This window comes from Arachis ipaensis, chromosome B02 (assembly GCF_000816755.2).
Source record: "Arachis ipaensis cultivar K30076 chromosome B02, Araip1.1, whole genome shotgun sequence".
NCBI lineage: Eukaryota > Viridiplantae > Streptophyta > Magnoliopsida > Fabales > Fabaceae > Arachis > Arachis ipaensis.
The window spans coordinates 101,013,192-101,040,477 of NC_029786.2; the positions used below are offsets into that span (position 1 = coordinate 101,013,192).

The 27,286-nt window shown below is 35.3% G+C and overlaps 1 protein-coding gene and 1 long non-coding RNA gene across 2 annotated transcripts; both read right to left on the bottom strand.

The window, feature by feature from the left end:
* On the bottom strand, positions 6,181 to 8,374 carry LOC107627848 (protein FAR1-RELATED SEQUENCE 5-like). Its single transcript, XM_021117071.1, has 2 exons — positions 8,198 to 8,374; positions 6,181 to 8,091 (listed from the first exon to the last, which is right to left on the bottom strand). Exons 1-2 carry the CDS (start codon positions 8,372 to 8,374, stop codon positions 6,181 to 6,183), a joined length of 2,088 nt encoding a protein of 695 aa, XP_020972730.1.
* On the bottom strand, positions 11,336 to 11,527 carry LOC110269062. Its single transcript, XR_002358024.1, has 2 exons — positions 11,441 to 11,527; positions 11,336 to 11,380 (listed from the first exon to the last, which is right to left on the bottom strand). It is a non-coding gene; the product is annotated as an uncharacterized LOC110269062 (long non-coding RNA).

A 27,286-nucleotide genomic window follows, 5' to 3' on the forward strand; every position in this document is an offset into this window, starting at 1 on the left:
TAAAAATGCCGCGTTTTTTAACCACTCGTTTTTTACTTTATATTTTCTTTTGATTCACAAGCGTGTAACATAAGTATCCTTCAGTAAACAGTATTCACCTTCCATCTTCCTTCAAAAAACACTCCTCATAGCAACCCCAACATAACACAGAAGTTGCTGTTGAAGGCATCGACTCCGACAGCTTCGTCTCGGAGAATATGTCAAACAAGGTGAAACTCTATCCTAACTCTTCTCCTGATAGTGATCGGTTGTTAATCGTCATCTGCATGTAGTGTCAATGTATGCAATCGTAGTCAAATAAAATTAAGACGTGGTTAAGCATTTTTTAAATGATTGGGGGACTGATGTGGGTTTCTGATTTGTTCGTCTGAAAAGGATTTTATGCATTTAGGTTTGATTAAGATTGTTCTGTTAAAGATTCAATAGATCACGACCCTAAACCTTACAACAAAATGTAGTTGCACTGTGAGTGAAAAAATTGAACCACTTAGTTTCCAATTCCAAAAACATGCATGTGTGTTGATTTTAAATCAGAAGCTTTGACTGTATGGGTTTTTTTAAATGAACTCTGACCTTGTTCCTTTTTGAACTTGGCAACTGTGTGACACTTGCCATAGACGACGACTTCGAAGGACAAGGGTAAGAGAGTCCAAGAGATTGATAACGGTGCGACACAGAGCTACAAGATGAGGTTTCTGAAGCCAGTAATAAGGCCTTCAATGTTCAAACTGGTAATTAACATCCATTTCCTTAACACCTCTTAATTTTAGAGTTTTTGCAATGCTATCGATGTTTTGACAGAACTTCACCAATTTGTAACAGTCACTACCTATAACTCCCGATGAGCTACCAAACCGTACCCCCTACCTGGACCTGGTTGTGCCTGACGGAAAGAATAACCCCTGTCGGTGCTTCTGGACGCAACTCCAAAGTGGCAAAATTGCATTGACTCGAGGCTGGGAGGAGTTCTATCAGATGTACAAAATCAATCTGGACTCCATGCTATATTTCACACACAAAGGAAACTCCAAATGTCCAAGTAAGGATTTTTTATTTTGGTGGCATTGAGAACTCGTACCAACTCCGTCATCCTGAAGAACCACCATATGTAAGGACTGGTAATTATGAAGTTGCAAAGTGTATCAACATCCCTCCTTCAGCCAGTGCTAGAGCGGTTGCCACAAAGGTCAAAAGCAAGTGGCCTTTCTTTGTGATGGACCTAACTGCTCGCATGATGTCGTCGCGATTATTGGTAAGCGTTAAGTTGTTAAGACATTTTGGTTGAAATATTGTTTTACTAAAGTAAGCATTAAAGTAGATAATACTAACTGAAATTTCTTGTGTTATAATCAGCCGAACGTCCCTCATCTCAGTCACTTCACTGGTCAAAGGCACCCTCTCATCCTCACACATGGCCACATACAGGTCGAAGCTACATATACAAGGTACAGTGGAAAGAGGGATGGTAGCTTCGGCGTTATTTCTGGAGGATGGGAGAACTTTGCTTCATTGTGCAACTTCAAGCCAGGTGGAGTGGGTGTCTTCGAGGTGATATCAAAGGAGCCAGTGACGATCATCCAGGTTCGATGCAGATAGGATGCATAAGGATGAGTGACTGAAGGCGCTTAGTCCCTGTGTTTGACCTCTTTGTCAAAATATATCATGCTAAGACTTTTCCAGTAGTGGGTTTACAGAGTATTATATGTTTCTTGTTTGTTGAACACTTATAATGACTTTTTTTTGGCTGTGACTAAATTGAAAACAACTTTTGGTGTTAACTAAAACAGCATCGCGTTCGCAAATATTTTATGTTTGTGCTCATTTTCTTTTTTACTTTACCATTCTAACTTGATTGCACAAAAAATTAGTTTGTCATTAAAAATGGCAAAGTTGCCTTTTTTTTAAAAAAATAGTAGCCAGAATAAATTGAAACTTTGTTGGCCTTTTACGAAAAATTATTAAAAAAATGTGGCCCAATAGGTGAGGAAGACAACAACTCCTCAAATTGTTGTAGGTAAAATTCTCTTTATATGCTGGGTTTAAAGTTGACACTTTAAAGGGGGGATTTTTTAAAAAAATTGGTTTGGTTTGACCTTAAAATGTTAATGATAAAAAAGTTTATCGAGGAAGATTAAAACACCGGTAATGTTTGAACGAAGCCGTATGTCACCAGTTTTTTTTTTGTTTTTTTTTTAACTTGGTTTAATGAAAAATGTTTTACTGTTTGATATATGAACAGAGGAGTAAAAAATTAGTTCGGCCCAATCAATGAGTAAAATAGCCCATCCGTAGTTTCTTTTAATGACTCTAGGGTGGGTAATTTATTTTGGTGGGCTTGGATCTCAGCTGGGCCAGTGGTCTTGAGTAGAGTTATGTGGTTCTAATGGGTGGTACGTGGGCTGGGTTATTGCATTGTGGTTTTTGGTCTTGGTCTTCAGAGGTGGACTTGTTTAAGGTAGTTGGGCCAATAGGTGGTGTGGGCTTATTCACTTTGCAGTGGGGGTCATGTGGTTTCATTTTGCAGGTCCAGAGCATAGATAAGAAGAGGTGGATCTGGAAGAGAAGAACGAGAACCACAAATTGCCGATCCTAATGAGATAAGGCTTTATCCACATCCAAGATCACTCTATCCAACACCAAGCGAGGGTTCTACAAATGGGCAGATTGTCTTCAACCACCTCAACACCGACCAAAAAAAAAAAAACCCCATCAACGCTCATTTGGTTGAGGTTTTCCCTAATTCCACAAATCGTCACAATTAGTGGTAGTATCATGGATGCCCTGTATCGTCTCACATGATGACTTGTTTCTCGCTAAATCAAAGTGGCTCTATCGTTGATACGATGGTAAGTTCTTCTCGGTTTATGGAATAATTTGTGAAGTCATTATATTAGGTTGTGTATTTGGACATGATTTTGTTGGAACATGGTTGTTAATGTATATAATTGATTTGATGAATTACTTATTGAGTTTTTATACCTGATGTGTCTGTCTGGGATTTCAGATTGTCTTCGGGAAGCAGTGTTCATTCCAATTGTTGCTGGGTGGACTTTTGTGATCCAAGATGCATGTTGGTCGATGAAATTTACAGCCATGTGGTTGCCGTCGCCATTCGGATGTTGGAAACTGAACTCACAGGTGAAGCCACTCAATAACCGAACCCAAAGCAGCCAACAAATCTGACTATGAAGGTAAGACAATGGCGTGATGGTTGTAATGTGAATAAAATTTTCAGAGTTACTTGGTTAGGCTCTTTTAAGACAATATTGTCGGAGGTACCAGCGGGTGACGGGAAAAAGGTTTGACTGAGAAAAATTATTGATGCTCGTGTCTGTTTAAATGAAAGTTGGTATGGAGTTGTTGATTTCTTAGCGCTAAGGCATGGGTATTTTGTTGTTTTTTTGTGCACTGTTAAATCGATGATGAATTCCTTGTGATCCTACTGAGTGAATAGATGATTGAATTTTCGAGGTTGATCCGTTTCCATCACGAGCACCGGGATGTGGGAAATGATTTTCCGTATCACTTCCTGCTGGTCGTTATGAAAACATTTCAAACTTGACTATTCATTCTTTGCATCAGTCAAAGTGGATCACAATTAATTCATATATAGATTCAGCATGAACTTGAAAACCACAAAATATCCATGCTTTAGTCTTAAGAACTCAGGAAGTGCATACCAACCTTCATTTAACCAAACACTATCATTTACCTTCCTCCGTCTGACTTTTATTCCGTCACCCGTTGATAGCTCCGACAAAATTGGAGTTGATACTCCTTCCCACTTAGCCGAACAAGGAACGTCTTCTGGAGTCGGCTTGACACACTAAATTAAAGTTCGACAACATGTCATCGGCTACAGACCTCTATAATACTGCCTTGGGTTTTGTCTTGAGTAATTCATAATTTTCGTACATAGCGAAAATCTGTCTATGTTTCACGAACGGTTGTATTTACGACCGCGGTACCTTTTCCACAAACTTCTGCACGGAAGAAAAAAGCAAAATATTAACTAACCATTTTCTCATCTCAATGCACGACGAGGATGCGCAAAGGGAACAGATGACGTTGCTTCTCCCCCAAGAGTTCAGGAAGATGGTGAAAACGAGAACTACCATTCCCAAACCAACTTAGGCACTTGTGCTGCTGTACCGATTCATTTTTCCCACAGAAGATATCTGTCTAGAGGTAAAAAAATGCTTCTTTTTTCTAATTTAGACTGGAAGTGTCTCGGATGGTGTTTGGGTGCATGCAGTAGAGCTATTAAAAGAATCTGACTAATGTATGGTTGGTCCATGTGATGTATTTCTTTGAATTTATATACTTATATTTAACATAGGCTGTTGTTGTGTATGTAGTTAGAACACTGTGAAAGGAAATTGATGAAGAACCTAGAACCCAAAAGGCTAAAGGGTAACTAGCAGTTTCGTGGATCCTTTTTTTTAGGTTTACTGATTTAATTGATTTTTTTGATTCATCTAATGTGTATAGTTGTCGTGATGAGTTTTCTTAATATCAGGTCATAATAGTCAACAATGTTACGGATGCTGTATGACTACATTCTGGAAATATTCAAGCTCTCAATCCCATGAAGCAAAACCCGGCCTGTCAAAGTAAAGTCATGCCGTATTCAAGTAGCTGATAACATAGAAAGATTCGTTATTGTACAACTTAAAGGAAATGTCTGCAGTGTTTCAAACATTTATTGTTTCTAGTGTTAAATTCTGTCATTATGTAAGACTCTAACAACCTCAAAATGTTATTGAACCTAATAATCGAAACTATGATATGAGCGAATAAAAATGTGTTTGTGTTTACGAATTCTCTGCTTCATATATCTATATATATTTTAAACTGCTTTCATACACAGTGTGCCATTTTCCCTTAAATAAAATTTTCAATGAATACAGGAAATCCATAATAACAAAGTAGATTCACAACCTCAACGTTACAAAAGAGATTCGTAACCATCTAAGAACAATTCAACCTTGGAGACTACAACCCATTCAATCCAAATAATTTGGTTGGTAAATCAAATGCACTAAGAAAGTAAAAAAATTCAATTAACACGGCTCTGTTTTTTCAACTGTATTGCATAACCACATTGGTAGGAAGTCCTTACTCCAAATGCAACCACAATAAACTGCAACTAAAATACAGCAATGTAAGCAAAACACATGCATATTATTCAACATTACTGTCATCATAATGGACTAAGTAGGGAAAAAAATCAATTTACACAACTCTAATTGATCAACTGAATTGCATAATCACAATGGTAGCAAATCGTTACCCAAAAGTCAACCGCAATTTACTACAACGAGAATACAGCACTGTAAGCAAATCACAGATATATTACTGAACATCATTATCACCAAAATGGACATATTCATACTTAACGTAAATGACTACAACTTAAAACTCCTCAATACCAAGTTGTGACTAATACATTGCGGTCGGTAAATCAGGATAGATCATGCTTTTAGAACCAATTATACTTGCATTGCACTAAATTCAGAAGACTAATTCCTTGAAATGGTCAACGTGTCCTATGCATCGATGCGAACAATGCCATGTACGATCCTTGTTTGTTGCCACAAGGCAGTGACGATGGTAACGGATCTCGGACATCGATCTGCACATGTCGTGTGTCACATTTATCATCAACAACATCATTAATGCATTCATAGTTCGTGAATGAATGTCTCTTGTCCTGCTGTGACTCCTTCACCTGCTGATAACATCATAATCCCCAATCAGAAACTATAACCATGCATAAAACCATAATTGTCATTCATCGCAAAGTGGTTAAGAGGAGTTTTACGCATCACACCTGTGTTAACGAGTAGAGATTTTTATTGAAAACACCATTCGTGGACGCGATGTCAATGGATTCGCTGCTTTCATGGAGGCTTTGCTGTTTTATAAATTATTTTTTTTAAGACAAGAAAAACGAGATCTTCATTAATTTACCCAGTTCATGACACGGAAATTAGATGTTTACATTCAAAAAAATTACCTCAACAAAAGTGTTGTCTTTACCCTTCCGGTTCCTCATACCCGTCGCCGTAAACTTCCTTGTTCCACCCTTTTTAAAAGGCTGCCCAAACAGAGGAGCATTCACATAGTTTAATGGTTTTTAAAGGGACAAACACGGAACAAGATTTTCACAGCAGGAGCCTATTTAGAATAAACAAATCGTACCTTGGTATTAGGTCCTGAGAGGTGTTCGGACTTAATTGAGAACGATCTCGAAGAATTAGCAAACCTCTCTGGACTAAAACCTGAGTCCTTGGCTGATGCATTGCCGTATGATCGATCACGATGGTTACCTTCAACACTATGCTGCATCAGATCTGGACAGCGCTTGTAGTAATGACCGTACTTGTGGCAATTAGAGCATGCTCTCTTCTTCCTCCAAGAAGACTTCTTGGAAGGGGCTCCTTTGCTTTTGACAACAAATGGATCGTTGATGCCTTCCACGTTAACATTAGGAGTTGACTTGCCCTGTTTGCGTGACTGCAGGCGGATAACTAAATTGACAAGTTCAGACTGGACTTCATCAAAGTCTGCAAGATCCTTGCAAGCAATATCACACAGCTTGTTGCAATTCGATGCCAATGCTCCAACTCGAAACTTTAAGACCCTTTCGACGTCATCATTCACAGGCATTTCTGTGCTAATAAATTCGTTCTTTGCATTCTTTGTCCACCTTTTGTATATCAACGAATCTGGAAACTCAAGTATGTTTTCGAACTTCATGGCACAGAAGATATGACTACAGGGAATACCACGTGATTCAAACAGCTTGCACGAGCACGAGAACAGATTCTTACCTCTATCGACTTCCACCCGTCGATCTTTGCCCGGGTCTTCGAGAGCAGTCACACTGAACTCTACCTTGTCCAAGGTTGTGCTTAGTACCGTTATATTCAAAGCCCCTGCCCTCTGAATCTCATTACGAATTTCCTTGAAAATGTTTCGCGTGAAATAACATGATGCAGATCTTTCATATACCTCCAACGAGGTAATCATCACTGGCTCTGAGCACTGAGACTTAAAGTCAGCTATTAACTCGTTGTTTCTATACTCCTTTAAGGCCCTATCCAGGTTATGCATGAAGTCAATGAGGGTGTTCTTGCGATTAACATAGAATCTGATGAGAGAATTTATACCTTCACACTGTGATGTCGTCCTTATGTAACCGAAAAACTTATTCCGAAGGAAACAATGGGACCACATCTCACGAGTTTCGTACGTCTTTTCCATCCAGGTACTGCCAACAAGGTTGTGCTTATCCAAAATGGCTGCCCATCTCCGATCGAAGTCTCTCTGGTCGTTGTTGTCGTATATAAGACCCTTAAAATCGCGCAGGAAATTAGGATTCTTTATGTTTTCACATGCATTTCTCTGCAGATGCCAGCCGCATAACCGATGGGTCGCATCAGGCAGAACATTCCTTATTGCATCTCGCATGGCAAGGTCTCCGTCAGTTATTACCGCTTTTGGACTTTTCCCACCCATCGCTTCAACAAAGGTTTCCAACAACCACTTATACGTCTCTGTGGTTTCGTCGGATAGTAGGGCGGAGCCGAAGATAACAGTCTGCCCGTGATGATTGCATCCAGAGAAAATGACCAAAGGCTTGTTGTATTTATTCTTCTTGTAGGTAGAATCAAAGGCAACAATATCTCCAAAGCAGTGATAGTCGATAATTGACTGCCCATCTGACCAAAAAATATGCTCCAGCCTTTCGTCAGTAGTGAACATATACTTTCCAAAGAACAGCGGATCGTTGTTTGACTTGCCAATCAAATAGTTTATTGCCGCATTGGCATCCCCGTTTTTAACTTTTGCCCGACGATAGCGATCGATGTGGTTGTACAAATCTTTCCGTGTGAAGCCAGCATGACGATATCCACCCTTCTGGAATGCAATATACCCCATAATATGGCAGCTCTTGACACCAAAATTATGAAGATTTTCCACTTGGACTCTATCAGTCACAGTGAGACGACGATTAGCCGGTACCAGATGCGCAAATTGGGGTGGCGTCAGATCGTGGTTGTGAGATTCCACAAAACATGATACCTTCCATCTACGGCAGCCGTAGTCAAGCTTTACCCTAAGCCGAGCTGGACACTTGGTTCGCGTTAGTGACCTTGCCTCCCTTGATCTATCATCCAGATCGAGATACCTCATATTTCTCCACCGCTATTCTTTTTACACCACAAACTTCTTCACTCTTGCTAGTGGAATCCAGCGAATCCACATCGTCGTCATCAGCATCATCTTCTGCATTCGGTTGATAATCGAAATCATCACCCAAATCATTATCAGAATCATTTTTAACATCATCCTCCTTTATGGACATAATTTAACCCCTGCCATAATTTTACCCAAAAATGTCAATAAACAGAGCCAATGGCAGCAACGAAGGAAAGCTAAACGAAGCTGCATGTAAAATTAAATGAACCAAATCCAATTAAACTAACCCAATTATTTTGGACCCCAGTATTAGGTTTTAATTTCAATTCCCCAAACCTAGCCACAGCATAGAACTGGACAATGTTGCTTTATTTCCATAATCCATAATAGCAACCCAACACCGTAAACAGAGAACCGTTGAAAAGGCATAGACTATCATCAAAATTAAACTAATCTGGATTAACAAAAAAACTTAATCGGACATACCTTGATGAGAACCAGAGGTTGAGTTTCAACGGATAAAAAATGCACTGTCGGAGTCGGAGAGAGGTGACCTTTACCTAATCCGACGCACCTAATTCGAAGGCAGCCGAAAAATGAATGTTGGTAAACCAGCTTCCAGCAGCCAGAGCTTCGGATCTAGCAGAAGTTCTGCTACAAAATTCTCTACCGGAGCCACATCAGTAAAGAACGTTCGCCCTCTCCTCAGTTGACGTCGACGCCAATCCGACGAAATCAGAGTACCAGTTCCGGAACCTGTTACTCGAAGGAGATCATTCTTGCTAAATGGACACTAAAAATCAAACAGGGTTGGGTAGTGGGTTCTAGGATAACAAATTCCAGGGTTGGGTAGTGGGTATAGAACGAAGGCGAAAAAACCAGTGGACAGTGGGTTCTATGCGTTTTCCAGGAAGTGAAACATGAATTAAAAGGCTTGTGAGACATGCATGTTGAATTTAAGAAAGTGATGAAGGGTATTTTATAAAATGAAAAACAAGTTAGAGATTATAAATTATAATTATAAATGTTCCCCAATACACTATATAGTATATGTATACAATAATTAATGTAGTATTTGTTATAGTATATGTTCATTAAAGGTTTTTGCTATTATCAATGAATGCAATTAATGAAAGGTTGAAAATTTTTTTGATCAATGGCTGAGATGAAGACACATGTGCAAGAGTAACTTACCCACAAAATTGCCATGGGTTTGGAAGAATTCACCTACAATTTATTAGTTAAAATAAAAAAAAATGAGTTAGTCTTTAACTTGATGAATCAAAAAATATGGTAACGAAAAAAAATTTAGTTATTCATGTAAATAATCAAGTATTATAATAAGTTATTATTATTATTATTATTATTATTATTATTATTATTTGTTCTTTAATTAAGTGATTTTAGATTCAAGATTTAAGATAAATATATGAAGAATTATGTCATAAATTATAGATGTATTATGTAGATTTATTGGTATACACTATACACATATGATGATATCTTTAATATTGTCTTCATTAGTAAGGAAATTTTTTTTTATAATATTTTTTAATTTGATAGATTAATGATTAGTTCGTTATAGATTTAAATTTTATTTAAAAATTTATCATTAACTAATAAATTATCACATGCTAGATTTTTTTTTTGTCTTACAAGCCTTAATAACCTTTTGAGAACTAGACGTAAAACATAACTATGGAATAGAATTTGTGTCGTTCCTTTTTCCATCACCTCTTTCTCGCCCGGAATGGGTTTAATATTTCACTAGCCGACGCAAGAGATAATAAGTTCAAATTTCACTTTTTGTACATAATTTTTTTGGGTTATTTTTTTTTTGTTATGGAAGTAAAAGTAGTGATATATTTTAACATTATAATTTTTTGTGTTTTTTAAGATTATAGAAAGTACATAAATCGGAGAGTTCGATTTCTGTATCTCAATTTTTTTTTAAACACAAATCGGACGGTTCGATTTGTGTACCTCTAGAAATCGGATGGTCTGATTTATGTACCTCTAATAAATCAGATGGTCCAATTTCTACTTCTCTAAATAAACGATTCCACATTTAAAAATAACATCCCAACAATCCACATTTTAAAAAAATACCATTACCACTCCAATATTAAAAAAAAATTCTATTATTTCATCTAGACTTTGGTAAATATTTGAAATGAATTGGATCCTAATTTTACAAATTACTTTCATTGATCAGGTTTTATATCTTATTTTCAAAATTCATCATGTATACGATATTTTATTGTTGGACAGTTTTTCGAGGATGCAAGGCAAGCTACATCTATTCTTGACAAAAAAAGTTACTATTTTTTTTGCAGAGCAAAAGAATATTAAATTTATTACCTGTAAATACCAGCCGTGACATTGATTAAAATCCAATACTTATTGTTGGAAGGGACAGAATCAATGGCAGATTGAATTGTAGAGAAGTTGCCATGTCCCAAAGAATCTACAGTAATTTTATTGAATGGAAGGATTTTATCTCTAACAGTTCGGTAATACTAACCATTAACAGTTCCTGAATTTAACAGCACAAACACACAAATCCACCAACGAACAAAAAATAGCAACATCTTCAGTGAATTCAACACCTGTGTTAATAGTTGGGATCAAATTGAAGTTTTTTGTATATAGATATAAGAAGCAGAAAAAATAACACTACACGCAAGAGGAAGAGGTGACAACAATATATTTGACAGTAGAATTAAGGAATGAAGTGATGATCGTGTATTTAATATTTATGGACACAACTTTCTCTGGGTGGATTTTGGAGGGAACTTTTTATTTTTCAATTTAACATGTTTTTCGTATTAGAAACATTTTTATTAAAATTCTAAAGGTATGATAACTAATTTAAAATCAAATTTAAAAATCAAATTTAATCTCATTAGATTAGATCATATTTGATTTAAATTTAAAATTTTAAAAATACTACCAAATAAATTAGAATTAAATTAAATCTTTTAACAAATTTTGAAAACAAAACAAACTCAAAGATAGACTTAATAATTTCAAAAATTAATAATAACCTTATATATTAACCATAATTTTTTAACTTAAAAAAAGAAGTATTTGTCGCTTTAATCAAAATTTTCTTTTTAATTTTTAAACCATCATTTTGTTCAAATTTCTCATCTAAGTCTCTTGGTGCTACCTCATCGGTAGATGCCACAAAGATGGTGGCCATTAACACATCTAAGTCTCTTGGTGCTACCTCATCGGTAGATGCCACAAAGATGGTGGCCATTAACATAGCTAGAATTAGAAAAGCCTTGCAACCCATTTTTGCAACTATTATTGAGTAATCAAAAATACTATTTGTATACTAAAATTAGCTATCAATGTATTTATATATAAATACATGTGTAGTTTAATTTATTTTTAATGTATATTTATATTTTAGTATGTATTTTGTATTGATGGCTAACTTTGGCGGTTAATTTTGATATACACGTAGCATAATTCTTGATTAATAAAAACGTAAATATTGATGATGATGAAAATAAAGTGGATCACAATTCTCTCTATATATATTGGCAATCAATTCTTTAATTTGCTTCATGGAGGATTATTATTATTATTAGATTATTATAGTTTGATTTAATTCATTCTTATCTTGAAATGAAGATTTTCAAAATGATCACTCAAAAAAACCTTGTCGATTTCCTCATTATTAATTTCTCTATATTTCCGTGTTATCACAAGTAATTGTCAAATTCCTTATTTTTGCATGAATGTGTGTGTAATTGCTAGCTTTGGACATATGAGGACAATAACATTCATACGATGATATAATATAACAAATCTAAAATGCATGCAAGTTTTTGAAGTCATTGCAATATGACAAATAATTCAATTAATTAATTATCGGTGCGTGAAAATATGGGCAAGAACCCTACATTATTCTCCTCATTGATAATGTATATGTAACCGAACGTGTTGCACTAAGATATTCTATTCTATAGTCAAACCAATATTTGGAAATATATATGTTGCTTGCACCGCTTACAAGCTATTAGACTAGTAGTGACATTATTTTATATCAAGGGAGATATTCTGTTAGGTTGCGTGTGATTAGGGGAATTATAAATAATTTTTAAAAATTTTAAGATAGGAATATTATATTTCCATATTTGGTTCAAAGTTTGAAAAACTATTCCTAAGCAAGTTTGATTACAGGGAATCAAAATACCATCATTTCAATTCCCATCTTCCCCTTGAGTATCTTTAATTCCCATGGGAATGAAATCTTTATAACAATATTATTATCTATTATCATCAAAATATCTATCTGTATCAAATTAAAAAAGTTTAATGTGATTATTATTTTCAACAGATTGGTTAAAATTTACTTTTATTTTTTATAATCAAAGATGCTTTAGTTTTAATTTCTTAGAAAATAAAACGTAAAAGTTAATAATAGTAAAAACGAATAACAAAAGTGAAAAAGAAAAACTTTAGAAGCACTACTAAAGTGAAATTAAATAGCCTGCTATGTGATTTTCTAGGGTTTTTTAGGGTTTTCAAGGGTTTTCTAGGTTTTTTAGGGTTTTCTAGGGTTATCTAAGGTTTTCTAGGAATTTCTAGGGTTATCTAGGGTTTTCTAGGATTATCTAGGATTTTCTAGGGTTTTATAGGGTTTTCTAGAATTTTCAAGGATTTTCTAGGGTTATCTAGGGTTTTCTATGGGTTTCTAGGGCTTTCTAGGGTTTTCTAGGATTTTCTAGGGTTTTCAAGGGTTTTTTAGGTTTTCTAGGGTTATCTAGAATTTTCTAGGGTTTTCTTGGGTTTTTAGGATTTTCTAGGATTTTCTAGAGTTTTCTAGGGTTAACTAGGGTTCTTTAGGGTTTTCTAGGATTTTCTAGAGTTTTTAGGAATTTCTAGGATTTTCTAGGGTTATCTAGGATTTTCTAGGGTTATCTAAGGTTTTCTAGGTTTATCTAGGGTTTTCTAGGTTTCTAGGGTTTTCTAGAGTTATCTAGCGTTATCTAGGATTTTCTAGGGTTATCTAAGGTTTTCTAGGTTTATCTAGGGCTTTCTAGGGTTTTTTAGGATTTTCTAGAGTTATCTAGGGTTTCTAGGGTTATCTAGGATTTTCTAGGGTTATTTAGTGTTTTCTAAGGCTTTCTAGGGTTTTTTAGGATTTTCTAGGGTTATCTAGGGTTTTCTAGGGTTATCTAGGATTTTCTAGGGTTATTTAGTGTTTTCTAGGGTTTTCTAGGTTTTCTAGGGTTTTCTAGGGTTGTCTAGAGTTTTCTAGGGTTTTTTAGGGCTTTCTAGGGTTTTCTAGGGTTTTCTAGGATTATCTAGGATTTTCTAGGGTTACCTAGGTTTTTCTAGGGTTATCTAAGATTTGTTAGGGTTATCTAAGGTTTTAAAGGATTTTTTAGGGTTTTCAAGGGTTATCTAGGGTTTTCTATTGTTATCTAAGGTTTTCTAGGGTTATCTAGGGTTTTTTAGGATTTTTTAGGGTTTTCTAGCGCTTTCTAGGGTTATCTAGGGTTTTCTAGGGTTATATAGGGTTATCTAGGGTTTTCTAGGATTATATAGGGTTATCTAGGGTTTTCTAGGATTATCTAGGATTTTCTAGATTTATCTAGGGTTATCTAGGGTTATCTAAGGTTTTTTAGGGTTTTCTAGGGTTTTCTAGGGTTAGCTAGGGTTATCTAGGGTTATCGAGGGTTTTCTAGGGTTATATAGGGTTATCTAGGGTTTTCAAGGGTTATCTAGGGATTTTTAGGGTTATCTAGGATTTTCTAGAGTTATCTAGGGTTATCTAGGGTTTTCTAGGGTTATCTAGGGTTTTTTAGGGTTATCTAGGATTTTCTAGGATTTTTTAGCATTTCTAGGGCTTTCTAGGGTTATTTAGGATTTTCTAGGGTTATCTTGGGTTTTCTAGGGTTATCTAGGGTTTTCTTGGGTTATCTAGGGTTTTCTAGGGTTTTCAAGGGTTTTTTGGGGTTTCTAGGGTTATCTAGGGTTTTCAAGGATTTTCTAGGGCTTTCTAGGGTTATCTAGGGTTTTCTATTTGTTTCTAGGATTATCTAGGGTTTTCTAGTGTTATAAAGAGTTATATAGGATTTTCTAGGTTTTCTTGGATTTTCTAGCGGTATCTAGGGTTCTTTAGGAAATTCTAGGGTTTTTAGGAATTTCTAGGGCTTTCTAGGGTTATCTAGGATTTTTTAGGCTTATCTAGGTTTTTCTAGGGTTATCTAGGGTTTTCTAGGTTTTTCAAGTGTTTTCTTGGTTTTCTAGGATATTCTAGGTTTTCTAGGGTTTTCAAGGGGTTTCAAGGTTTTCTAGAGTTTTCTAGGGTTATCTTGGGTTTTCTAGGGTTTTTTAGAGTTTTTAGGGTTTTCTAGGGTTATCTAGAATTTTCTACGGTTATGTAGGGTTTTCTACGGTTATGTAGGGTTTTAAGGGTTTTCCAGTGTTCTCTAGGGTTAACTAGGGTTTTCTAGGGTTTTCTAGTATTTTCTAGGGTTATCTAGAGTTATCTAGGGTTATCTAGGGTTTTTTAGGTTTTCTAGTGTTTTCTAGGGTTATCTTGGGTTCTTTAGGTTTTTCTAGGGTTTTCTAGGGTATATAGGAATTTCTAGGGTTTTCTAGGGTTATCTAGGATTTTCTAGGGTTATCTAGGGTTTTCTAGGGTTATGTAGGATTTTCTAGGGTTATCTAGGATTTTCTAGGGTTATCTAAGGTTTTATAGGATTTTTATGGTTTTCTAGGATTTTCTAGGGTTATCTAGGTTTTTCTAGGATTTTCTATAGTTATCTAGGGTTTTCTAGGGTTATCTAGGGTTATCTTGGGTTATCTAGGGTTTTCTAGGATTTTCTAGTATTATCTAGGGTTTTTTAGGGTTTTCTAAGGTTTTTAGGAATTTCTAGTGCTTTCTAGAGTTATTTAGGATTTTCTAGGGTTATCTAGGGTTTTCTAGGGTTATCTAGGATTTTCTCGGGGTATCTAGGATTTTCTAGGTTTTTTAGGGTTTTCTAGGGTTATCTAGGGTTTTCTAGGGTTTTCTAGGACTTTTTAGGGTTTTCTAAGATTTTCTAGTATTTTCAAGGGTTTTCTTGGTTTTCTAGGGTTTTCTAGGATTATCTAGGATTTTCCAGGGTTTTCTAGGTTTATAAGGGTTTTCTAGGGTTATCTAGGATTTTCTAGGGTTATCTAGGTTTTTCTAGGGTTATCTAGGGTTTTTTAGGGTTATCTAAGGTTTTAAAGGGTTTTTTAGGGTTTCAAGGATTTTCTAGGGTTATCTAGGGTTTTCTAGAGTTATCTAGGGTTTTCTAGGGTTATCGTTATCTATGGTTTCTTAGGATTTTTTACGGTTTTCTAGGGCTTTCTAGTGTTATCAAGGGTTTTCTAGGGTTATATAGGGTTATCTAGGGTTTTCTAGGGTTATCTAGGGTTTTCTAGTGTTATCTAGGGTTATCTATGATTTTCTAGCGTTTTCTATGGTTATCTATGATTTTCTAGGGTTTTTAGGTTATCTAGGGTTTTCTTGGGTTATCTAGGGTTTTCAAGAGATATCTAGGGTTTTCTAGGATTATCTAAGGTGTTCTAGGGTTTTCTAGGGGTTTCTAGGGTTATCTAGGGTTTTCTAGGATTTTCTAATGTTATTAGGGTTATCTAGGGTTTTCTAGGGTTTTCTAAAGTTATCTAGGGTTTTCTAGGGTTATCTAGGGTTTTCTAGGATTTTCTAGGATTATGTAGGGTTTTCTAAGGTAATCTAGGGTTTTCTAGGGTTTTCTAGGGTTTATCTAAGTTTTTATAGGATTTTTAGGGTTTTCTAGGGTTATCTAGGGTTTTCTAGGATTCTCTAGGATTATGTAGGGTTTTCTAGGGTTATCTAGGGTTTTCTAGGGTTTTTCAGGGTTTTTAGGATTTTCTGGAGTTTTCTAGGGTTATCTAGGATTTTCTTGGATTATCTAGGTTTTTCTAGGGTTATCTAGGGTTTTTTAGGGTTATTTAAGATTTTAAAGGATTTTTTTAGGATTTTCAAGGGTTTTCTAGAGTTATCTAGGGTTTTCTAGGGTTATCTAGGGTTTTTAAAGATTTTTTAGGGTTTTCTAGGGCTTTCTAGTGTTATCTAGGGTTATCTAGGGTTTTCTAGGGTTATCTAGGGTTTTCTAGGATTTTCTAGGGATATCTAGGGTTAACTAGGATTTTCTAGGGTTATCTAGGATTTTCTAGGTTATCTTGGGTTTTCTACGATTTCAAGGGTTTTCTAGATTTTTTAGGGTCTTCTAGGGTTATCTAGGGTTTTCTAGGGTTTTCTAGAGTTTTCTAGGGCTTTCTAGGGTTTTCTAGGGTTTTCAAGGGTTTTCTAGGGTTATCTAGGATTTTCAAGGGTTTTCTAGGGTTATTAGGGTTTTCTAGGGTTTTCTAGGGTTATCTAGGTTTTTCTAGGGTTATCTAGGATTTTTTAGGGTTATCTAAGGTTTTAAAGGGTTTTTTAGGGTTTTCAAGTGGTTTCTAGGGTTTTCTAGGGTTTTCTAGGGTTCTCTAGGGTTTTCTAGGGTTTTCTAGGGTTCTCTAGGGTTTTCTAGTGTTATCTAGGATTTTCTAAGGTTTTCTATGGTTTTTTAGGATTTTTTACATTTTTCTAGGGCTTTCTAATGTTATCTAGGATTTTCTAGTGTTATATAGGGTTATCTAGGGTTTTCTAGGGTTATCTAGGGTTTTCTAGTGTTCTAGGGTTATCTATGGTTTTCTAGGGTTTTCTACGGTTATCTAGGATTTTCTAGGATTTTTAGGTTATCTAGGATTTTCTAGGGTTATCTAGGGTTTTCAAGAGTTATCTAGGGTTTTCTAGGGTTTTCTAGGGTTTTCTAGGATTCTCTAGGATTATGTAGGGTTTTCTAGGGTTATCTAGGATTTCCTAGGGTTATTAGGGTTTTCTAGGGTTTTCTAGGGTTATCTAGGATTTTCTAGGGTTATCCAGGATTTTCTAGGGTTATCTAGGATTTTCTAGGGTTTTCTAGGATTTTCTAGGATTATGTAGGATTTTCTAGGGTTATCTAGGGTTTTCTAGGGTTATCTAGGATTTTCTAGGGTTTTCTAGGGTTTTCTAGGGTTATCTAGGATTTTCTATGGTTATCTAGGGTTATCTAGGATTTTCTAGGGTTATCTAGGGTTTTCTATGGTTTCAAGGGTTTTCTAGATTTTTTAGGGTTTTCTAGGGTTATCTAGGATTTTCTAGGGTTTTCTAGGGCTTTCTAGGGTTTTCTAGGGTTTTCTAGAGTTTTCTAGGGTTTTCAAGGGTTTTCTAGGGTTATCTATGGTTTTCTAGGGTTTTCTAGGGTTATTAGGGTTTTCTAGGGTTTTCTAGGGTTATCTAGGATTTTCTAGGGTTATCTAGGATTTTTTAGGGATATCTAAGGTTTTAAAGGATTTTTTAGGGTTTTCAAGGGGTTTCTAGGGTTTTCTAGGGTTCTCTAGGGTTCTCTAGGGTTTTCTAGGGTTTTCTAGGGTTTTATAGAATTTTTAGGGTTTTTTAGTATTTTCTAGGATTATCTAGGATTTTCTAGGGTTATCTAGGATTTTATAGGGTTATCTAGGGTTATCTAGGGTTATCTAGGGTTATCTAGGATTTTCTAGAGTTATCTAGGGTGATCTAGGATTTTGTAGGGTTATCTAGGGTTTTCTAGGGTTTTCTAGGGTTATCTAGGGTTTTCTTAGGTTTCTAAGATTTTCTAGGGTTATCTAGGGTTCTTTAGGATTCTTTAGGGTTTTCTAGGGTTTTTAGAAGTTTCTAAGACTTTTTAGGGTTTTCAAGAGTTATCTAGGGTTTTCTAGGATATTTTAGGGTTTTCAAGGGTTATCTAGGGTCATCTAGGGTTTTCTAGGGTTTTCTTGGCTTTATAGGTTTTCTAGGGCTTTCTAGGATTTTCTAGGGTTATCTAGGGTTAGGGTTATCTAGAATTTTCTAGGGTTATCTAGGGTTTTCTAGGGTTTTTAAGGGTTTTCTAGGTTTTCTAGGATTCTCTACGGTTATCTATGGTTTTCTAGGGTTTTATAGGGCTTTCTAGAGTTTTCTAGAGTTTTCTAGGGTTTTCAAGGTTTTCTAGGTTTTCCAGGATTTTCTAGGGTTTTCTAGTTTTGTTAGGGTTTTCTAGGGTTTTTTAGGGTTATCAAGGATTTTCTAGGGTTATCTAGATTTTTTAGGGTTATCTAGGGTTTTCTAGGATTATCTAGGATTTTCTAGGGTTATATAGGGTTTTCTAGAATTTTCACGGGTTTTCTAGGGTTTTCAAGGGTTTTTTAGGGTTATCTAGGATTTTCTACGGTTATCTAGGGCTTTCTAGGGTTATCTAGGGTTTTCTAGGGTTAGCTAAGGTTTTATAGGGTTTTTTGGATTTTTCTTGGGTTTTCTAGGGTTATTTAGGGTTTTCTAGGGTTATCTAGTGTTTTCTTGGGTTATCTAGGGTTATCTAGGGTTTTCTAGATTTTCTAGAGTTATCTAGGGTTATCTTGGGTTTTCTATGATTTTCTAGAGCTTTCTAGGGTTTTCTAGGATTTTCTATGGATTTTAATGGTTTTATAGGTTTTCTAGGGTTATCTAGGATTTTCTAGGGTTTTTTAGGGTTTTTAGGGTTTTCTAGGATTCTCTAGGGTTATGTAGGGTTTTCTAGGGTTTTCTAGGGTTTTTTAGGCTTATCTAAGGTTTTATAGGATTTTCTAGGGTTTTTTAGGGTTATCTAGGTTTTCTATGGTTTTTTAGGGTTATCTAGGGTTTTCTAGGGTTATCTTAGGTTATCTAGGGTTTTCTAGGGTTTTCTAGTGTTTTCTAGGGTTTTCTAGTGTTTTTAGGAATTTCTAGGATTTTCTAGGGTTATCTAGGATTTTTTCGGGTTATCTAAGGTTTTCTAGTGTTACCTAGGGTTTTCTAGGTTTTCTAGGATTTTCTAGGGTTATCTAGTATTTTCTAGAGTTTTCTAGGGCTTTCTAGGGTTTTCTAGGATTTTCTAAGGTTATCTATGGTTTTTAGGGTTTTCTAGAGTTATCTAGGGTTTTCTAGGGTTTTCTAAGGATTTCAAGGGTTTTTAGGGTTTTTAGGGCTTTCTAGGGTTATCTAGGATTTTATAGAGTTTTTAGGATTTTCTAGGATTTTCTAGGGTTATCTAAGTTTTTCTAGGGTTATCTAGGGTTATCTAGGGTTATCTCGGGTAATCTAGGGTTATCTAGGGATTTCTAGGGTTATATAGGGTTATCTAGAGTTTTGTAGGGTTATCTAGTGTTTTCTATCTAGGGTTCTTTAGGGTTTTCTTGGATTTTCTAGGGTTTTTAGGAATTTCTAGAGCTTTCTAGGGTTATCTAAGATTTTCTAGTGTTATCTAGGGTTTTCTACGGTTATCTAGGATTTTCTAGGGTTATCTAGGGATTTCTAGGGTTATCTAGGATTTTCTAGGGTTATCTAAGGTTTTATTGGCTTTTTTAGGGTTTTCTAGGATTTTCTAGGGTATTTATGAATTTCTAGGGTTTTCTAGGGTGATCTAGGTTTTTCTAGGGTTCTCTAGGGTTTTCTAGGGTTATCTAAGGTTTTATAGAATTTTTAGGGTTTTTTAGTGTTTTCTTGGGTTATCTAGGATTTTCTAGGGTTATCTAGGGTTTTATAGGGTTATCTAGGATTATCTAGGGTTTTCTAGGGTTATGTAGGGTTTTCTAGGGTTATCTATGGTTTTTTAGGATTTTTTATGGTTTTCTAGGGCTTTCTAGTGTTATCTAGGGTTTTCTAGGGTTATATAGGGTTATCTATGATTTTCTAGGGTTATCTAGGGTTTTCTAGTGTTATCTAGGGTTATCTATGTTTTTCTAGGGTTTTCTACGGTTATCTAGGGTTTTCTAGGGTTTTTAGGTTATCTAGGGTTTTCTAGGGTTATCTAGGGTTTTCAAGAGTTATCTAGGGTTTTCTAGGGTTATCTAGGATTTTCTAGGATTATGTAGGGTTTTCTAGGGTTATCTAGGGTTTTCTAGGTTTATTAGGGTTTTCTAGGATTATCTAGGATTTTCTAGGGTTATCTAGGATTTTCTAGGGTTATCTAGGGTTTTCTAGGGTTTTCTAGCGTTATTAGGGTTTTCTAGGATTTTCTAGGGTTTTCTAGGATTTTGTAGGTTTATCTAAGGTTTTATAGGATTTTTAGGGTTTTCTAGGTTTATCTAGGGTTTTCTAGGATTCTCTAGGATTATGTAGAGTTTTCTAGGGTTATCTAGGGTTTTCTAGGGTTATCCAGGGTTTTTAGGGTTTTCTAGGGTTTTCTAGGGTTATTTAGGATTTTCTTGGGTTATCTAGGTTTTTCTAGGGTTATCTAGGATTTTCTAGGGTTATCTATGGTTTTATAAGGTTATCTAGGGTTATCTAGGGTTATGTAGGGTTTTCTAGGGTTATCTATGGTTTTTTAGGATTTTTAGGGTTTTCTAGGGCTTTCTAGTGTTATCTAGGGTTTTCTAGGGTTTTCTAGGGTTATCTAGGGTTTTCTAGGGTTATCTGGGAATTTCTAGGGTTTTCTAGGGTTACCTCGGATTATCTAGGGCTTTCTAGGGTTATCTAGGATTTTCTTGGGTTATCTAGGATTTTCTATGATTATCTAGAATTTTCTAGGATTTTTAGGGTTTTCTAGGGTTTCCTAGGATTATCTAGGGTTTTTAGAATTTTCTAGGGTTATCTAGGGTTCTCTAGGGCTATCTAGGGTTATTTAGGGTTATCTAGGATTATCTAGGGTTTTCTCGGGTTATCAAGGGTTATCTAGGGTTATCTAGGCTTTTCTAGGTTTTCTAGGGTTTCCTAGGATTATCTAGGGTTCTTTAGGGGTTAGTTTTTTAGGAATTCCTAGGGTTTTCTACGGTTAATTAGGATTTTCTAGGGTTTTCAAGAGTTTTCAAGGTTTTTTAGGGATTTCTAGGGTTATCTAGGGTTTTCTAGGGTTTTCTAGGGTTATCTAGGGTTTTTTAGGGTTTTTTGATTTTTTAGGGCTTTCTAGGATTATTTATGATTTTCTAGGATTATCTAGGGTTTTCTAGCGTTATCTAGGGTTTTTTAGGGTTTTCAAGGGTTTTTTAGGTTTTCTAGAGTTTTCTAGGTTTATCTAGGATTTTCTAGGATTTTCTAGGGCTTTCTTAGGTTATATAGGGTTTTTTAGGGTTTTTAAGGGTTTTTTAGGTTTTCTATGGTTTTCTAGGGTTTTCTAGGGTTATCTAGGATTTTCTAGGGTTATCTAGAGTTTTCAAGAGTTTTCTAGGTTTTCTATCGTTTTTTAAGGTTATCTAGGGTTTTTTAGGGTTTTCTAGTGTTATCTAGAATTTTCTAAGGTTATCTAGATTTTTCTAGGGTTATCTAGGGTTATCTAAGGTTTTATAGGATTTTTAGGGTTTTCTAGGATTATCTAGCGTTTTCTAGGTTTTTCTTGGGTTATCTAGGGTGTTCTAGGATTATCTAGGGTTATCTAGGGTTATCTAGGTTTTCTAGGGTTTTCTAGGGGTTCTTTAGGGTTTTCTAGGGTTTTCTAGGGTTATCTAGGATTATTTAGGGTTATCTAGGTTTTTCTAGGGCTATCTAGGGTTATCTAGGGTTTTCTAGGTTTTTTAGGGTTTTCTACGGTTTTTAGGAATTCCTATGGCTTTCTAGGGTTAATTAGGATTTTTTAGGGTTATCTAGGGTTTTCTAGGGTTATCTAGGATTTTCTAGGGTTATCTAGAGTTTTCTAAGATTTTCTAGGATTATCTAGGGTTTTCTAGGATTTTTTAGGTTTCCTAGGGCTTTCTAGGGTTATTTAGGATTTTCTAGGGTTATCTATGGTTTTCTAGGGTTATCTAGGGTTTTCTAGGGTTATCTAGGATTTTCTAGAGTTTTCAAAGATTTTTTAGGTTTTCTAGGATTTTCTAGGGTTATCTAGAGTTTTCTAGGGTTATTTAGGGTTATCTAGGGTTATCTAAGTTTTTCTAGGCTTATCTCTAGGGTTATCTATGGTTTTCTTCTAGGGTTTTCTAAGATTATCTAGGGTTCTTTAGGGTTTTCTAGGATTATATAGGGATATCTAGGGTTTTCTAGGGCTAGGGCTATCTAGGGTTATCTAAGTTTTTCTAGGCTTATCTCTAGGGTTATCTATGGTTTTCTTCTAGGGTTTTCTAAGATTATCTAGGGTTCTTTAGGGTTTTCTAGGATTATATAGGGATATCTAGGGTTTTCTAGGGCTAGGGCTATCTAGGGTTATCTAAGTTTTTCTAGGCTTATCTCTAGGGTTATCTATGGTTTTCTTCTAGGGTTTTCTAAGATTATCTAGGGTTCTTTAGGGTTTTCTAGGATTATATAGGGATATCTAGGGTTTTCTAGGGCTAGGGCTATCTAGGGTTATCTAAGTTTTTCTAGGCTTATCTCTAGGGTTATCTATGGTTTTCTTCTAGGGTTTTCTAAGATTATCTAGGGTTCTTTAGGGTTTTCTAGGATTATATAGGGATATCTAGGGTTTTCTAGGGCTAGGGCTATCTAGGGTTATCTAAGTTTTTCTAGGCTTATCTCTAGGGTTATCTATGGTTTTCTTCTAGGGTTTTCTAAGATTATCTAGGGTTCTTTAGGGTTTTCTAGGATTATATAGGGATATCTAGGGTTTTCTAGGGCTAGGGCTATCTAGGGTTATCTAAGTTTTTCTAGGCTTATCTCTAGGGTTATCTATGGTTTTCTTCTAGGGTTTTCTAAGATTATCTAGGGTTCTTTAGGGTTTTCTAGGATTATATAGGGATATCTAGGGTTTTCTAGGGCTAGGGCTATCTAGGGTTATCTAAGTTTTTCTAGGCTTATCTCTAGGGTTATCTATGGTTTTCTTCTAGGGTTTTCTAAGATTATCTAGGGTTCTTTAGGGTTTTCTAGGATTATATAGGGATATCTAGGGTTTTCTAGGGCTAGGGCTATCTAGGGTTATCTAGGGTTTTCTAGGTTTTTTAGGGTTTTCTAGGGTTTTTAGGAATTCCTATGGCTTTCTAGGGTTAATTAGGATTTTTTAGGGTTATCTAGGGTTTTCTAGGGTTATCTAGGATTTACTAGGGTTATCTAGGGTTTTCTAAGATTTTCTAGGATTATCTAGGGTTTTCTAGGATTTTTTAGGTTTCCTAGGGCTTTCTAGGGTTATTTAGGATTTTCTAGGGTTATCTATGGTTTTCTAGGGTTATCTAGGGTTTTCTAGGGTTATCTAAGATTTTCTAGAGTTTTCAAAGATTTTTTAGGTTTTCTAGGGTTTTCTAGGGTTATCTAGAGTTTTCTAGGGTTATTTAGGGTTATCTAGGGTTATCTAAGTTTTTCTAGGCTTATCTAGGGCTATCTAGGGTTATCCAGGGTTTTCTAGATTTTCTAGGGTTTTCTAAGATTATCTAGGGTTCTTTAGGGTTTTCTAGGGTTTTTAGGAATTCCTAGGGCCTTCTAGGGTTAATTAGGATTTTCTAGGGTTATCTAGGATTTTCTAGGGTTATCTAGGATTTTCTAGGGTTATCTGGGGTTATCTAGGGTTTTCTAAGATTTTTAAGGGTTTTTTAGGTTTTCTAGGGTTATCTAGGGTTTTCTAAGATTTCCTAGGATTATCTAGGGTTTTCTAGGATTTTTTAGGTTTCCTAGGGCTTTCTAGGGTTATTTAGGATTTTCTAGGGTTATCTAGGGTTTTCTAGGGTTATCTAGGGTTTTCTAGGATTTTCTAGGACTTTCTAGGGTTATCTAGGGTTATCTATGATTTTCTAGGGTTATATGTGGTTTTATAGGATTTTTAGGGTTTTCTAGGATTTTTTAGGGTAATCTAGGGTTTTCTAGGATTTTCTAGGGTTATCTAGGTTTTCCTAGGGTTATTTAGGGTTATCTAGGATTATCTAGGATTTTTTAGGGTTATCTAGGATTATTTAGAGTTATCTACGGTTTTCTAGGGTTTTCTAGGGTTATCTAGGGTTCTTTAGGATTTTCTGGGGTTTTCTAAGGTTTTTAGGAATTTCTAGGGCTTTCTAGGATTATCTAGGATTTTCAAGGGTTATCTAGGGTTTTCTATGGTTATCTCGGATTTTCTAGGGTTATCTAGAGTTTTCTAAGATTTTCAAGGGTTTTCTAGGTTTTCTAGGATTTCTTAGGGTTATCTAGGGTTTTCTATGGTTTTCTAGGGCTTTTTAGGATTTTTTAGGATTTCCTTGGGTTTTCTAGGGTTTTCTAGATTTTCTAGGGTTTTCTAGGGTTATCTAGGATTTTTTAGGGTTTTCTTGGGTTTTTAGGATTCTCTAGGGTTTTTTAGGTTTATCTAGGATTTTCTAGGGTTATGTAGGATTTTTTAGGATTATCTAGGGTTTTCTAGTGTTATCTAAGATTTTATAGGATTTTTATGGGTTTTCTACAGTTTTCTAGGGTTAACTAGGGTTTTCTAGGGTTTTTTAGGGTTATCTAGGGTTATCTAGGTTTATCTAGGATTATCTACGGTTAAATAGGGTTATCTAGGATTTTCTAGGGTTATCTAGGGTTTTCTAGAGTTATCTAGGGTTATCTAGAGTTTTCTAGGATTTTCTAGGGTTATCTAGGGTTTTCTAGGGTTTTATAAGTTTTCTAGGGCTTTCTAGGATTATTTAAAATTTTTTAGGGTTATCTAGGGTTTTCTAGGGTTATCTAGGGTGTTCTAGAGTTATCTAGGATTTTCTAGGGTTTTCAAGATTTTTGAGGGTTTTCTAGGGTTATCTAGGATATTCTAGGATTTTCTAGGGCTTTATAGGGTTATCTAGGATTTTCTAGGGGTTTCTAGGGTTATCTAGGGTTTTCTAGGGTTTTCTAGGGCTATCTAGAATTTTCTAGGTTCTCTAGGGTTTTCTAGTAGTATCTAGGATTCTTTAGGGTTTTCTAGGGTTTTTAGGAATTTCTAGGGCTTTCTAGGGTTATCTAGGATTTTCTAGGGTCATCTAGGGTTTTCTAGGGTTATCTTGGGTTATCTAGGGTTATCTAGGGTTTTCTAGGATTTTGTAGGGTTATTAGGATTTTCTAGGATTTTATAGGGTTATCTTGGATTTTCTAAGGTTATCTAGGTTTTTCTAGGGTTATCTAGAGTTTTTTAGGGTTATCTAAGGTTTAAAGGGTTTTTTAGGGTTTTCAAGGGGTTTCTAGGGTTATCTAGCGTTTTCTAGGGTTATCTAGGGTTTTCTAGGGTTATATAGGGTTATCTAGGGTTTTCTAGGGTTATCTAGTTTTATCTAGGGTTTTCTTGGGTTTTCTAGTGTTATTTAGGATTTTCTAGGGTTTTTTAGGTTTTTTAGGGCTTTCTAGGGTTATTTAGGATTTTTCAGGGTTATCTAGGGTTATCTAGGGTTTTCTAGGGTTTTCAAGGGTTTTCTCTAGGGTTTTCTAGGGTTTTCTATGATTTTCTAGGGCTTTCTAGGGTTATCTAGGATTTTCTAGGGTTATCTAGGAATTTCTTGGGTTATCTAATGTTTTATAGGATTTTTAGGGTTTTCTAGGATTTTTTAGGGTAATCTAGGATTTTCTAGGGTTATCTAGGATTTTCTACGGTTATCTAGGGTTATCTAGGGTTATCTAGAGTTTTCTAGGGTTATCTAGGGTTATCTACGGATATCAAGGGTTTTCTAAGTTTTCTAGGGGTTTCTAGGGTTATCTAGGGTTCTTTAGGGTTTTCTAGGGTTTTCTAGGATTTTTAGGAATTTCTAGGGCTTTCTAGGGTTATCTAGGGTTTTCTATGGTTATCTCGGATTTTCTAGGGTTATCTAGAGTTTTCTAGGTTTTTCAAGGGTTTTCTAGGTTTTCTAGGATTTCCTAGGGTTATCTAGGATTTTTTATGGTTTTCTAGGGCTTTTTAGGGTTTGCTAGAATTTTCTTGGGTTTTCAAGGATTTTCTCTAGGGTTTTCTAAGGTTATCTAGGGTTTTCTATGATTTTCTAGGGCTTTCTAGGGTTATCTAGGGTTATCTAGGGTTTTCTAGGATTATCTAGGATTTTCTAGGGTTGTCTAATGTTTTATAGGATTTTTAGGGTTTTCTAGGATTTTTAGGGTTATCTAGGATCTTCTAGGGTTTTCTAGGGTTATCTTGCATTTTCTAGGATTTTCTAGGGTTATCTAGGGTGTTCTAGTGTTATCTAGGGTTATCTAGGGTTATCTAGGTTTTTCTAGGTTTTCTAGGGTTTTCTAGGGTTATCTAGGGTTATCTAGAGTTTTCTAGGATTTTTAGGAATTCCTAGGGCTTTCTAGGGTTAATTAGGATTTTCTAGGGTTATCTAGGGTTTTCTAAGATTTTCAAGGGTTTAGTAGGTTTTTAGGGTTTTCTAGGGTTATCTAGGGTTTTCTAAGGTTTTCTAGGGTTATCTAGGTTTTCTAGGGTTTTTTAGGTTTCCTAGGGCTTTTTAGGGTTATTTAGGATTTTCTAGGGTTATCTATGGTTTTCTAGGGTTATCTAGGGTTCTCTAGGGTTTTCTAGGGTTATCTAGTCTTTTCTAGATTTTCTAGGGTTTTCTAGGATTATCTAGGGTTTTCTAAGGTTTTCTAGGGCTTTTAGGAATTCCTAGAGTTTTCTAGGGTTAATAGGATTTTCTAGGGTTACCCTAGATAACCCTAGAAAACTCTAGAAAACCTAAAAAACCCTCAAAAATCCTAGAAAACCCTAGATAACCCTAGAAAATCCTAGATAACCCTAGAAAACCCTAGATAATCCTAGAATATCCTAGGCCGCGTTTGTTTTCAGAGACAGGACAGAACATGACACTGAGACAGAGACAATAGGACGGAGACACTAAAAATTATTGTTTGTGTATTGTGTTTAGATATGATGTACAAGACACTAATGTAATGTCCAGTATTATGTTTGGATACACATGGACAAGACTAAAATATTATATGAAATGACTAAAATAACCATATGATTCCAAATTTCTACATCAAGTACAAACTAATTTAATAGAGAATGAGAGTACGTAGGAGTACAGACAAAATTTGAAAAAATGTTTGAAGAGACCAAAAATTTTAATAAAAAAATATATAATAGTATTTATATTAAAATAAAAATTATAAATATATTTATTTTATTTTAAATTTATTATTAATATG